General features: G+C 33.4%; 1 protein-coding gene across 1 annotated transcript in view; it reads left to right on the forward strand.

Moving 5' to 3' along the window:
* LOC106466380 (T-box transcription factor TBX1-like) overlaps positions 1–13354 on the forward strand; it is a 42225-nt gene extending 28871 nt beyond the window's left edge. Inside the window, exons 3-8 of the mRNA XM_013926661.2 lie at positions 2067–2183; positions 2508–2664; positions 4864–5016; positions 6102–6169; positions 8462–8595; positions 12893–13354. Of these exons, the coding sequence (XP_013782115.2) occupies positions 2067–2183; positions 2508–2664; positions 4864–5016; positions 6102–6169; positions 8462–8595; positions 12893–13212 (949 nt within the window). The 3' untranslated portion in view covers positions 13213–13354. The remainder of the gene's footprint in view (positions 1–2066; positions 2184–2507; positions 2665–4863; positions 5017–6101; positions 6170–8461; positions 8596–12892) is intronic.
* Positions 13355–16137: the final 2783 nt, after the last annotated feature.

Genomic DNA, 16137 nt, shown 5'->3' on the forward strand with positions numbered 1-16137 from the left:
TTGCAAAACACAAAATATGAAACCTGAGATTTGCATGTATCTCCGCATGAACCCAACAAACCTTCATGCCAAAACTGGTGAAGATCTGTCGACAGGGGGTGAAGTAGTAGTAAAAAATGCAAAAACGCTCATAAAAACCGCAAAACGCAAAATGCAAAACTGAAAATTTATATGTACCCCCGCATGGACCTAATGAACCTCCACACCAATGATGGTGAAGATCCATCAACATCCTGCGAAGTAGTTACATGGACATACAACATACAACAGACAGTACTATTATATTTATATAGATACGTCCATAAAAGCTCAAGAAGTTTAGTTACATATCATGTTACTAATCAAAGTTATAACTGGAAGTTTACTTGTAGGATCTTTTTTTCCCTCTGGTGAAAATAGTTTCCAATGCTTATATTTCATAGTATATTGCTTGAATGTTAGAGGAAGTTGAATTTGTGTTATTTAAAACAACATAATTGAGTCTTTCAGTCTATTCCGCATTCCTGAATAGCAAGGGTTGAATCTCTTATTCTGGTTGGTAGACTGATCAGCTTTGTATTGAGCCTGTTCTGCATTAGTTAATAGTAAATAGCAAGGGTTGAATCTCTTATTCTGGTTGGTAGACTGATCAGCTTTGTATTGAGCCTGTTCTGCATTAGTTAATAGTAAATAGCAAGGGTTGAATCTCTTATTCTGGTTGGTAGACTGATCAGCTTTGTATTGAGCCTGTTCTGCATTATTTAATAGTAAATAGCAAGGGTTGAATCTCTTATTCTGGTTGGTAGTCTGATCAGCTTTGTATCAGTTTTAGGTTACTATTTTATGCTTTCGATTTTTAAGGGTAAGTTAGCTTTATGTAGTTGGTTCTGATCGCTTTATTCTTTATACATTTTCTATGTAAAAATAGGTATATCATAAAATCGATAACCATAGCTACTATTGGGTTTTGTAACGTATAATATTTTTATCGTTATACGTATTTTGTTTTTACAATATTTTCGATAACACGGGTTCTCCTTGGGTAGATAAATTAGTCTGGCAACCAACTAACCAGAAAAGTCGTTTAACAACCAGCCTACTATATGGGAGAAACAAATAATTAATTCATACATGGGTAAACTCACCAATATTCTAAGAGTGTTCTACATAATTACTATTTTTGTTATAAGGTTAATGATGAAGAAACTACAACCTAACAATCAATTTCAACGAAAAAATTGTCTTCTGTTGTTGTTTTTGTTTTAGAATTTGCGCAAAGCTGCACAAATAATTATCTGTGCAAAACCGTCCATAATTTTGAATTGATAGGCTAAAGGGAAGTCAGTTATTCAATAACACTCATCTACAACTCTTGGGGCTTCTCTTATCTGACAGAATAGTGGGATTTGACCGATAATCTTACAGCACACCCACAAACAACCCAAAGGAAAGGATCGTGATTGTGCAGCAACGGGACGCAAACCATAATTCCTTGAATTAACAGTTCGGTCACACTAAACTACAGACTACGCCCGGCTTACAACAAACTTCAAAACATTTTAATGGATTTCGTCAAACACTTTGCCAACATGATAATTATCTGTACTTTCATTTTACTTATTACCAATTAACCGTTCTTCGGTAGGTCAGTGAATAGTCTACGGATTTACAGTGCAAAAATCCGGAGTTTGAGTCCCCACGGTGGACATCGCAAATAGTCTAGTGTGGCTTTGTGCTGAAAACAAACCAAACTAATTAACTACTTCATGACTAATGTGAAGATTATTCGAAGTTAAGACATATACGAAAGAAAAGTCACAATATTTGCCAAAATTCTTACATATTATATATATATATCCAGAGAGGAAATTTGTATATATATATATATTATTTATCTTTGCTGAGATTAACTATTCTTTGTTATTTTATATATTATATATTTCTTTGTTTTATATTTCCTGTTATCACTTAGTCTAATACTTCCCACTGTATTTGACTTTGTTAACTTTGTATCGTTACCTATAGTATTTTGTATAGCGGTCCGAAAAAATTCTCTATTACTAAGCGACCTTTGGCCACCGTTTCAGGCGAATGTTCCCGTCCTTTCAAGTGCGAGTGTTCGGTATGGATAACCTGGCTGAGTATATGATGATGACGGATTTCGTACCAGTTGATGATAAGCGGTATAGATATTCCTTTCAGAGGTATGATTTATTGCACACTTAAATGCATTTATAAGCAAAGAAAGGGTTATTCACTTAGTTGTTTTTGTACTAATCTGTTGTTGGTTAGCGTTGCAATTTCAGTCGTTCATATAATCATACACTTACACTCCTTATCATATATGAAATTATTGCATTGAACTGAGGCAAACAGTTGAATAATTTTGTCGTGTAAACAATATATATACGCATCAGATTAATGGACTATGCATATAATTACTCAACTTTGATATTGTGTGTGGGTGTATTTTTTATATAGAGTGTATTCATTCAGTTTATTGTTGAACTTTGTTTTTGTCCTTCCAGCTCAACCTGGATTGTATCAGGTAAATCAGACCCGGTTATGCCACCACGAATTCACGTTCATCAGGACTCTCCTGCAAAAGGTAGCCAATGGATGAAACAAGTAGTTTCTTTTGATCGATTGAAATTGACAAATAATCAAATGGATAACAATGGCCACGTAAGTAAATTTTAGACGAAAGTTCTGGATCATTTCTAGTAAATATGCATGAAAAGAATTAATTAAAATCTTGAAAATATATATGTGTGTATCATTTTTATAATGTTACGCTTTGATCAAAGCGTCTCAAGGTTTCTTGTGCTGTTCAATAAGTTGTATTAATGTGTTTTACTTATTTTAATTCTACCCTGTTTCATTAAAAGTATTTGACTTCTCACAACTGATTGCAGATGTGAGATTGTGGGCTTGACTACACGTAATGTTTATATATTTTTTACATGCGAGGCTTAGAGGTATAGGTAAAATCTAATAAACAGTGTATACCTTCCGCGGGTTTGTCCTAATTCTGTAGATAACTCTCTTTCTGAGACAGTGTTTACCTTATTTCATATTGGTCTTATGCTTTATTTTTATTGTATGTCGTTTTGGTTTGCCTCCAATGCGTCCGAAGGCTTATAACATTGTAAACGGGGTTGCGATACTCGTGGTGGATACAGCTCAGAGAGCCCATTGTGTAGTTTTGTGTTTAATAACAAACCAAACCATCGACTTTGTGGTTTTGGTTTTGTTGTCTGTAAAGTACTAACTGCTCCCTGACTACTAATACAAATTCAAATTCACTTTAGATTCTTTATTAAATTTAAACACGTACCATATATATATTACACAGTTGTGATTTACATATTATCTATTTCAAATGTTAATTTCATAACGCATAAAAAAAGGAAGTCCATTAATCCGTTTTCCTGGAAAACAAAACAAAATAAAGAAAGAAACAAAAAAGAAACCAACAATAAAGCCATTGTGCTCACGAAATCTGTCCTCTTTACCGATGCAACTCGTAAGTAATGCTGTTGATTAGGTGATTAATAATACTGACGACAGGAGTAGTTAGAGTGTATGATATGCGGCTATTTTTGTAAACATGCTGCAAGTTTAATAAAACTTATCTATTACTACCTACTAACCAAAATTTAACACCCACTAGTTGAAATACTTAAAAGTCCCTTCTATTGGACTGATGGGCAGTTCGAAAGTTTTAAGGTGGTTCCTTATACAGGAGTAATAAAAATTGATAACTGCTGTCGTTATGGTGTAGAAATTGATTGATGAAATGATAGAACATATATTTTCATCAGTAGTTTGGTTCAAATGCAACTTTGGCCATCAGTAATTTGGTCTTGGGCATACATATTTTCGCGTGTATGTGTTTCAGCATGTATTTTTTTCGAAATAATGAACAGCTTTGATACAAGGCAACCCAATCTATTTTTTATACTGTTTATCTTCAAAATCAAAATACTAAATTTAAAGTAACTAGTGAACCTGGTGAACTGTAGTTTATATGTAGATCTTTTTTTTAATTGTCTAAAGCAACCTGAAGTTTGTTAGACGTAATCTGAAATAAATAAACAAATAACTGACTCCTATATTATATTACTTTTATCAACGTTTCGGCTTTCATCTTCTTCAGGATACTTAGCACAGCGCCAAATAAAATGTTGTGGTAGACTAAACATTCAAAAGAAGGCCATGTGTCATTTTTAAGCAAGAAATGACAAAATAGGCTATATGCGCGGTGCCCGCCTGGGTATCGAACCTTGATTTTTAGGATATAGTCCACCATGCTTACCACTGATCCACTGGAGGTTAAATATTTATTTGTTTGATGTTAAGCATAAAGATACACAGTGAATTGTCTGTGCTCTGCTTACTGCAGGTATCGAAACCCGATATTTACCATTATAAGCCCTCAGACTTACCCCTGAGCCATCGGGGGAAGGGGCTAAAGAAGGCGAAAATGGAAACGATGATAAAAATAATATAGCAACCTATTATTTGACGTTAGTTTTTATTTATTTATTTTAAAGTATGTATAGGTTACTTATAATGAGAAGATAACGTTATAGACATTAGTTGGAAATTAGTCGACAAATCTTAATAGTAGCTACTAGTATAGCCTTTAAACAGACAGAAAGCTTGTAGTATAATAGTAATTACTTATGAAATTTGATATCTTATACAAATTCCAAAGTCTTTTGTAAGCAAGATGTTGAGTTATGACTGATAAAGCTAGTTTTAGACTTCGTTTATGCAAAAATTCTTTTAACATAAAACTACTTTTGTTCTATATACATATATTCCCAGATAACCACGTGACAAGCCGTTTTTTAACATTTCCATGTTGTCTGTGTCCAGATAATTCTCAATTCCATGCATCGCTACCAGCCGAGAGTTCATGTTCTTTACTGTAATCTTAAAGAGGAAGAACCCTTTCAAACACAAAACTTCAAAACCTTCGTTTTTCCAGAGACAAAATTTATAGCAGTAACGGCTTATCAAAATCATAGAGTGAGTAGGAATTCTTTGTATATTATAATTTATATTTTCAAACCGTTTGAAAGTTACCATTTTAGAAATTTTGTTTTGTTGTGGATCAGAAAGTTTCGTTGACGTTTTTATTATCAACACTTCAAAATACGCCTAATTATTAAGATGTATGATAATACTTAAAGATATGATCATGAAATGCATACAACGTTGATTTTTAACACATTTTTTTACATTAGTCACCAGAAGATGCCCGTAACTGCTAACATTCCAGGATGATAATAACGAAACTACGTTGTAAAAAGGAGTTACCTTAAGTGTTACAAGGTTTACCATTTGTGCTGTAAATGGAAGTGTCTTCTTAAATGAACTGTGATGTTTGGGGATGGAGCTCACATTAGAAAGTTTATATATACTTTTATTTGATGATGCTAATAAAATGTCTGAAAAATTAAAAGTTTATATAGAAGTGTTTATATATATATATATAGGGCCTTAATATTCAAGATATTTAGTCACCTTTGATAAAAAATATTATGTACTAGGATCAGTTTAGAAATGCAGTTTCGATTTATATAACTTATAAAATTAATGTTAATTGTTGTTTCTGCAACATTTTGGAAACTATCGTATCATGTCTGAATACCGTAAACTGAAACTACGCTTTAGTTGAAATATTATTTACTCTTTGATAGAATTCGGTTTGTTATAAGTTCATACAAAACCTTAAGTAAAAAAGGAAAGCGACGTATGAGAAAGTTTGTGTATTATTATATGAACTTATGACTGTAAAGTTTATCTGCTATATATGATTGGCGACGAGGCCATTCACGAAAGACAAAGTAATGGTTTTGGCGCTATTTATACCATCAGTTGCATAGTTATGGTGTGAACTAGATTAAGTAAGCAAAGTGTAATTATCACGAAAGACAAAGTAATGGTTTTGACGCTATTTATACCATCAGTTGCATAGTTATGGTGTGAACTAGATTAAGTAAGCAAAGTGTAATTATCACAGATTTTTATTTAGATCACTTACCAATTAGAATTAGAGTAAGGATTAATAATACAATATTATTTATAAATATATTTTCTGTCGTTTTCAGATAACTCAACTTAAAATAGCTAGCAATCCGTTTGCGAAAGGTTTCCGAGAAGGAGATAGCCAAAGATGGTAAATATCTTGGAATCTAGCAAATGTCCATTTTTACCTCCAAGTAAAAACTAATGCAATCGATAAGTCATGCACTTCTAGTCCTACGCCATGTAAGAAATATTTAGAATATAGCATGCTATTTAAAGGTGTCTGCGATGGATAATAAACACAATATGATAAGAAAAATGAGTGTCTCCTACATATAAACCACTATGAAAATGTTAACCTGAATCGTTACCTAAATACATATGTGTAGTAAAGAACATAAGAACAAACTTCGCGTGTGATGGGCTTGGCATGGCTAGGTGGTTAGGGCGCTCGACTTGCAATTTGCAAATTGCGGGTTCGAATCCCCGTCCCACCAAACATACTCGCTCTTTGAGCCGTGGGGGCGTTATAATGTGATGGTAAATCCCACTATTCGTTGGTAAAAGAGTAGTACAATAGTTAGCGGTGGGTAGTGATGACTAGCTGCCTTCCCTCTAGTATTTCACTGCTAATCAGGGACGGCTAGCACAGACAGTCCTCGTGTAGCTTTGCGCGAAATTCAAACTTGTGTGTGTTGGAGAGTATTGATTTACTATGTGCTCAGCTTAGTGACCAAAATGGTCTTCAAAAGAAAAGAAAATACGTTAGGTAGTTTACCCTCCATAGAATATTCCTAATAAAAGTAATACACAATAATTTAATTGTCGTTCTTTTCTGTGGACATTACTCTGGATATGGCGTGTCCTAATGGTTAACCTTTCGGGCTGTTTATCGGAATGCCTAAAATTCGGGCCGCAATATGGCTCTGAACAGGCTCGCACTCTTAGCTGTGGGGCGCTGTAATCGTGACCGTCAAGCCCTTCGTTCGGTTAAGTGATAGGCATCCGATGCTGATGATTTGCTGCTCTGTGTCTGGTTAATAACTGTTCTAAACAAAAGATGACTGTGCCTGGCCGTTCAAATAAAGTACGGTTGAAGTTGAAAATACCAATGCATTTATTACGGACAATTCGACTGTTACTAACTATGTATAGTATGAACTTTAATATTTTTGTTCATTATATTTCAAATATGGATTATGTTATCGGTACGTTAAGATAAGGTATTGAACATAATTGCTAACTTAGGATATATATTGACATTTGGTTGAAACATTTTGGGATCACATTTTATACTTTTTAAACAGTTGCTGTGTTTTTAGGGCAAAGCTACACAATTTGCTATCTGCTGTGAAGAATTAAAACCAGATTTTAGGACTGCATGTTCGAAACTTATTTTTTACCCACTGGGGGCTGATCACTTAAAAAAAAAGATGACAGTCAAGTGAAGTGTAAACAGTAACAACCAAAGCCAACTTAAAACTGTTGGTTCAGTTTTAGAAAATGAAATGTTATAAACTGAGACGCTCAATCGATATTGGTTTAAAGCAAGTTACATAGTCCTGCGATGGTGACATTTTTACATGTGTTACATGAATCCATTTTTCTCCATCACGTACAGATTTTTCACAAAACGCCTTAACGCAATACATAGAATAAAGACTAAAAGACGTAGATTTCACACACAAAAAATGATGAAAAAAGGATGAATGAGGATGCGTATTCATTTGTTATCAATGTTCTTCCCTCTTCTTCAGCTTGTTTGTATTTTTCTTAATAAACATAATAATAAGAAATGTTCATTGTAGTAAATAAAATAACAAGTTGGTCTAAGTAAGAGTTTTATTCTTCCCGAATTGTAAAAAATCCTTACGTGATAGAAAAAACTCAATATTATTTTCGAAATCTGCTTAGCTGAATTATGGAAAATCTGTTATTAAAACCACCACAACTTTTATGAAGTTTAAATTCGCAGCCTGTGTTATTGGAATACATCTGAAACATAAGGTTTCCTTTAAACTTCTCCTCGGCGAGTTGAAATATTAATTTTGTTCATTACAAAACCGAATTGTTTGTCTCAAATAATATCAGTGATCTCCTTACTTCAAAGGATTCTGCATCATATCTTCATAGAGTATTAGATTTAGCTCATTCAAGTCATACTTCAAACAATTTGCACACCTGATACGTTGAAAACATATGGAAAGGAGGTTACAGAAAAAAAAAAGTGAAATATGCTTTATGCTTCTTTCAAACTATTGGTACTTTTCAAAATGAATTCTTTTATATATGCTTTGCAAATTAAATGTCTACAACATTTTGTGTGATCTAATCGTATTATAACAGTAATGTGTAAGTTATTAAACAGCCTTGTTCATTTAGACCTTATAGTGTAATGTTTGAAATCACTGTTTCAAATATATTTACATTATATTATTCGTAGGTCTGCTTCTTCAGCGTTATCTGACATGTTTGCGCGACTACCGCCGATCCAGCGACCTAGGAATCCCCAAAGACCAAGTTCTCTTCATCTTCTCGGCCTTTCTCAGGACTCGTCGGTTTCCAAAACTGAAAAAGGTATGTCGTGTTTAATAAACTTTATTTGACATTTTGCTACCCCTAATCGCTGCGCTTAAAATAAACGATTCAAAATGATATTATAAATCATTTATCTTAGCCCGGAAGCCGCCAAAGGATAAGATTTATCCATGTTTATAACACTGTACACTGACCTTGTATGGGTGATACAGAATAATCATCTAGGATGTTAAGTTTTAGGTAATTACTTATGGCAGAATTCAACTGCCTGTAAACCATTAGTGTTATTTTTACACGACGTTATGATCTATCACACTAATCTTCAATGATTTGAGCCGGTAGGGGGAAAAAGGAAGATAATTTTAGATGCTTCCATATTTGGTGAAAAAGATTTACTGCATCTGAATACTTTGTTTTGTTTACTTTATTTACACCAGTAAAAACGAATTTAAATTCGATGACGAGGAATCCACTTTGAGACTGATAATGGTTGGAGACGGCCTGAATGGGTAATGAAGAAAACTTTTAATATAAGTTTACATTTGCTGTTATGTTAAACTTATATTAAAGTTTTTTCTTCAGTACCCATTCAAGCCGTCTCCAGCCATTAAAAGACGAATTTAGATGGACGTGAAAGAGAAGAGAATCCTCTGAATTTGGTGCTTTTAGACTACTAAAGGACCAACTGCATTTTCAAGGAAATTCGGATTGCGAAAATTAAAATACTAGAGACGCTTAGTATTTTAAAGCAAATATGTGTATAGATTTTAGTAACAAGCTTAGTTTATTTTTGAAAAGTATTCAGACCATTTGTAAGGTTCCTAAGTTCCGCTGTGCTTAAGGTTGTAACGTTCTCTAAATGAAAAGGTTTAAGCTTTTCAATGTCTGCGGACTTACAACGCTAGAAACAGGGTTTCGATACCCGTGGTGGGCAGAGCACAGACAGCCCATTTCGCAACTTTGTGCTTAATACCAAACAAACAAACAGTCCTATCAATAATACATAAAATTAATGTACAAAAGTAGTTATTTTCTAATTTCTGGAAAAGTAATTACAAATTAGCGATAGGTCTTAATTCCCCCAAATAATTTGCACCACAAAAATGTGTAGTTTATAAGATACTCTAAACATTATTTGATAGTATTTTGATGTCTCTAGCATGGTTTCTTGAGGAAAAGTTATAAAATATCAAGATATGTTCCATAAGTGAATGTGAAACAAGTCTTCTGTATAACCGAGAATTATTTTTTACGTTATGTTCAATTTGTTAACAGATTATTTTTTTAACGTTTATCTTGTTTGTTTGTTTGTTTTTGAATTTCGCGCAAAGCTACATGAGGGCTATCTGGTCATGCCGGGCCAAACGTTTAACACCACCTGGTCATGCCGGGCCAAACGTTTAACACCACCTGGTCATGCCGGGTCAAACGTTTATCTACATGAGACGTTTTCATAAGTGAAAATTTTGTATCGCTTTAATGGAACATCTTGCTTTACAGAAGGTTAAAGATACTTAGCATGAGGTAACTAAGTATCAAGTGATTAAATTTTGTGTATCTTGGTACTGAATTTTTTTCATGATACACAAGTTCACTTAACATTTGTAAAAATGTATGGCGAAAAGCATTTATTTTCTCAATACCTTTGTATAAGAATCTATTTTTGTCTCACGAATGCACGCGAATGTTTTAAAGGTAGAAGTAGTCTGTAATGTCATTACATTTCTCTTCTGTTTCATTAGTTTTGTATAAAAATATATGTAATAAAAATACGAAATTTTCAAGAAAAAAATATAGGACGTAGATGTTGCTGTTAACTCGTCAGCATGTATACTAGTGTACAGTACACTATATGATAGTTTCAAATTCGATGACGAGGATCCCACTTTGAGACTAATAAGGGTTGGAGACGGCTTGAACAGGTAATGAAGAAAAACTTGTACATTTGCTGTTAAATCGTCAGCATGTATACTAGTGTACAGTACACTATATGATAGTTTCAAATTCGATGACGAGGATCCCACTTTGAGACTAATAAGGGTTGGAGACGGCTTGAATAGGTAATGAAGAAAAACTTGTACATTTGCTGTTAAATCGTCAGCATGTATACTAGTGTACAGTACACTATATGATAGTTTCATGTTCGATGACGAGGATCCCACTTTGAGACTAATAAGGGTTGGAGACGGCTTGAATAGGTAATGAAGAAAAACTTGTACATTTGCTGTTAAATCGTCAGCATGTATACTAGTGTACAGTACACTATATGATAGTTTCAAATTCGATGACGAGGATCCCACTTTGAGACTAATAAGGGTTGGAGACGGCTTGAATTGGTAATGAAGAAAAACTTGTACATTTGCTGTTAAATCGTCAGCATGTATACTAGTGTACAGTACACTATATGATAGTTTCAAATTCGATTACGAGGATCCCACTTTGAGACTAATAAGGGTTGGAGACGGCTTGAACAGGTAATGAAGAAAAACTTGTACATTTGCTGTTATGTGAAATTTATATTAAAGTTTTTCTTCATTACCCATTCAAACCGTCTCCAACCATTATATGATTTCTTTGTCGAGACTTTTTATTAACATATTATTAGAAAACATCTTTAGATGCCACATGAACATGATTGTACCATACAGAAACTTTCGTGTACTCGCTTCTGTGTTACTGCTACTGTTTATCAGTGCTACACACTCGTGGGGTGCTCGCTTTTCTGCCACTCAGAGTTTCTGCTTTTGCTTCTAATGACAGTTATACTCTCGTGGGAAGTTTGTTTCTCCACTACTCAGTGTTCCAATGTATATTTCAAGCATGCTTACAAATAAAAACCAATTTTTACATAAACCAGATTAGTCCAATAATCATAACCTTTCTGTTTATTTTAAACCAATGTATTGAAACCTTAGATTTTTCAATTGCTCAAGAAACATGTAAAAATTGATACTCGAAAATGGATATTCGATATTAATTATACACCGGAACCAGATCTAATAGCGGATATGTATGTTTGTTTAATATGCAATACCTATACTGTAAAATATATGAGTTTTTAACTATAGGTTTATCGTCATTAGCTTTGTTAAGATATAATAGATATGTTCAGAACCTATTACTAGAAAATATCTTTATTTCACCTGCTAGCTGTGCGTTGATGTTACACACATTAATAAATTTGAAGCTATTGCACCATTTTGTTCTTAATATATCGCCTTCAAACTTTGGAAGTGAGACTAAGAACAACAATAACAAAAAAAAACAGAAAAAAACGTCCGTTAAATATCGATTATTTCACTTTTATCCATTTTAAAAGTTCTGTAGTCCTTTGATTTAGGGTTATTTTACAGTTGAAACAATAGCACTTTAGAAAAACTCAGGAACGTTCGGGATGGAGGTGTATATCGGAGCTGGGTTCGAATCTCGAAACCGTGTGATACTACAATAATATTCCACGCACTTTATGCTGTGAATGCCTTATAAGAGTGACAGTCAAACTATCAGCGCGGATGGTAGAGAGTTGTACTGCCGAGGAGCTGCCTTCCTGCTGGTCAGTTGTTCAAAATTACCGAAGTCCTTAGTAGCTATTGCCACAAAGTACAAATATAAAAAATTCTACTTTGTGAGGGAGAAAATGCGCGAAAAGCGAAATCCAGTTTCTTGTTTATTGGCTTCCTAGAAAAGATAAAACGATTATGAACATCTTCATTCATGTAGCTATTCTAAACTATTTTTTTGTGTTTAAATGTAAGAAAAGCTGTTAAATGTTGTTTAGTACAGCGACCTATCTCCTGTTAGTTCTTTGCTGATCATCAGCTTACTCCAACCTTTCTCAACTTTATCGACACCAGGGACTGGCTCGTTGCCTCACTAAACTGTCGCGGACCACTAAAATTCAAGTAAAAAAAATAAAAAAACCTTGGGATTTTGAAAAGAATATTGTGTATGTTTTTTGTTTGCTTGTTTTCATGACACCCCACGGATCAGCAAGGTTGTTATGACGGACCGGTGATTACGAAACACTGACCTGGTCGTTTATTAAGCAGTGCAGATTCAACAGTTTTATACAATATTAAGATGATATTTTCAAATAAGTTAAACTTCCAGTATCTTCTTTATTAAGGCTAATTTCTTCTTGAGATAAATTAATTTCACACTGATATCAAAGTCATGTACTGAGGAATGATGTTGTCATTTGTTTAAATCAAAATATTACTTGTTTCTTGATGACACGTGATTTTTCGCTTTAACCTCTTTTTATATTCACTCTTCAACATCAAAACCGGATCTTATTGAAGAAACTTTTACGATTCTTCTTTTTTTTAATTCACAGAAGATCCAAACGACGAATTGTCTGGTGGAAGTCTTTTGTCTCGGGTAATCGGGTCGAGCTTACAACTAACAGGAGGACTCCACGTTCCTTCGCAGCTATCCCACGGTGATCAAGGTGGATGTCCTGTGGGACAGCCTTATGCAGGAGATGTGTGTAACTACGGACCTGTTTATGACAGTTACATGTATCAAATGAAAAATAACAATCCGCCCTACTCTAGACCTCCACTTCACTACTCTAGTTACCAGAGTACACACAAGTATAATGGATTGTACCCTGCGAGACCAGTACAGGAAGACTTTAGTTATTCTCCCAAGTGAAACTGGGTCCATAGGATTGAGGTGTTTAATTTGTAAATAAAACAAAAACTGAGAATTAAATGCATTCCGGCTGATTAGTATAATACTGTATAAAGAACCCTTTTACAAATTTGAGATTGAACTCGCAAATAAATCAAAAATAGAAGCTAAAAATATAAAAAAATATATTTATTATTTTTTTAGCTTAATGCTTGAGGTAACAATGAATTTAAAATATTTTAATGAAATGAAAAAAAAAACACCACCAACAATTACATTTGAAAGTTTCAATATTACATAAAAGTATCTGAGAGAAGTGATATAATTAAACACTCAGTACATGAAACAAGGCCTTCGTGCCTGTTTAGCTTAATCATCATTGAAAAATACAGTATATATATTAAATGTATATAATTTCATGTCATTCTGGTGGAATATTGTACATTGTAGTCTGATATCGAAAAGAATGTTTGTCACAGTGAAACCAAAATGTTTCTCTAAATATTAAGATTTATAGAGAGAAAAACATGTGGTGTGCTAATATAATATTGATAAAAAAAATTGAGGCTAGGAGAGAGTACAAAAACATTTTGGAAGGAGCTTTTTCCTCCGGAAAAATATTTCTATATATGTATATATATATACGTATAACATGTTAGGCTAATGTTAGTACTAGTAAGTCATTCAACTTCGAAAGGAATAGAGAATAGTCTAGGGAAGAAGCTTGCTACTCCAAAAAATATATATTTACACTAATTTGTGGACTAATTAATATTGATTTCTAATCAGAGCAAGCTACCTAATTACAGCGAAACTAAACATGAAGCTGGTAAAGAACATAGCTAATTAGATCCACTTTTCTTACGCCCTTACTTATGAAAATTAGAATGCCATTGTTTCATCAGTCGCTGTTAATGATATTTTTCGGACGTAATCTCAATAATCTCTAAAGAAGATTTTAGTTGGTCCTAAAATACATATATTAAGCTAACAATGCAAAGCAGTCTACCACAGTGAAAATATAATAACAATATAAAAATTAAAATTAATAAAATTAGATATATTAAACATTCTAACCACTGTTGCAAATGAAAGCAATAATTATAGAAGTAATATAGCATACCATACTTACGGAACGTACAAAAAATAGCTTTTGGTTTCAATTACTGTAAACAATTCAGCCTGGAAGGAGGTACAAAAAATTTCAGGAGGAAGTTAAATTACTCCGAAAACTTTCGAAGGCTTTCAAATAACCCTGCATGTCAATAAACTTTACAGTCACGTGTTTCCGTACAAAAAAAAAATGATGTGATTTTATTCACAGTTATTTAAAACATTTTAAAAAGTGATTTACAATCTATATTACCAAACGCAAATTTATGAATTAAATTTGCACTTTGAATTCACCAACAGTGAGTGTCAAATAAACGATTTGCTCGCAATAAATATTTTTGTAGAAAAACAAGTTTCTGTTTTTATTTTATTCTTCGTGTCACTAGGTTCGCTAGCTTTGGCTTACACAGCGTAAAATTAAAATATGTTTTCTGTTCTTAACAATTGATTGAGCAGTATTCTGTATATTTCTGTTTTATATTTGTCACTATTTTCAGTCAAGATAAATATATTAAGTTTTTGTTTCTTGTTAAACACAAAGCTACAAATAGGGGTATCTGTGTAATACCCACCACGGGTATCGAAACCCAATTTTTAGAGTTATAAGCCTTAAGACTTACTACTGAGTCACTGGAGGTGCAGGGATAGCTATTTTAAGAAAGTTATTATGCAGAAGCATGACCTATTTTCTCAGAAGGAGGGGGATAAAGATGGTTCTCCTATTATAAATATTATAAAAAGTAAACAGTTGAAGATCTACCTCATACCAGTGTCACTACGATGGAAATTTATCTAAAAGGTAGCATTATAAAGTATAAACAAAAATAATAGAATCCATGAAAATGCCTCTGCAAAAATCTAAGACAATTACACCAAATAGTTTTTACTTGTAGAGTCACATAATACACAGAATATTACATCTTTACCATCACGACCTTTAATTTGGTTATTTGTGTATTAAGGAACTTTATATTCTTCTCTGCACAACCCCTAGTAGCTGTTGTGCATTTTTCTCCTGTATTTCATCTACTATATTCCTAATTATAGGCTATGATCTGACTTGACATAACAAAACATAATGTTTAGGGACAACAAGGCACCTATTGGTTCATCTAGGCTGTCCCATCTTCTAAACTAAAATAAATTATTAAATAGAAAATAAAATAAAATGAATATATGTCAAAGCCACCCCTTATCATTCATGTAGTTATCAAGCTTTCTCTTAAACTCACTTACATTTACCGTCTCCATAACATCCGAAGGTAATACATTCCAAAGGCCAATCACCCTGTCTTAGGTGAATGTGACTCCTACCTTACCAAAATTACGTCCCCTAGTCCTACTATGTTCGCCGTTAAGTACGAAAAAAAAGATGATGCATCAACTCTAACAATTTCCTTAACAACCTTAAACACCTCAATCAGATCCCCTCTAGCTTTTCTTTTTTAAAGAGAAAACAATTTCAGAAATCTTAACCTCTCCTCGTATGACAAGCTCTCCATCCCAGGCACCATTCTAGTAGTCCTTCTCGATACCATTGCCAACAATTCAATGCCTTTTCTAAGGTAAGGAGCCAAAGTCAGAATAGAATACTCCTAATGTGACCTACCAGTAACCTATACAATACAACTATAACCTATTTAGACTTGTATTCAATATTTCTGTAGATACAGCCTAAAATTCTACTTGCCCTACCACTAGCAACAACACACTGCATGGATGACTTAAGAGACTGATCAACCACTACATCAAAATTCTTTCTGTTAAGGTTATTTCCATCCAAATTATACTTATAATTCAAATTATGATAACCAACATGCATTATCTTGCATT

This window comes from Limulus polyphemus, unplaced genomic scaffold (assembly GCF_000517525.1).
Source record: "Limulus polyphemus unplaced genomic scaffold, Limulus_polyphemus-2.1.2 Scaffold2241, whole genome shotgun sequence".
Taxonomy (NCBI): domain Eukaryota; kingdom Metazoa; phylum Arthropoda; class Merostomata; order Xiphosura; family Limulidae; genus Limulus; species Limulus polyphemus.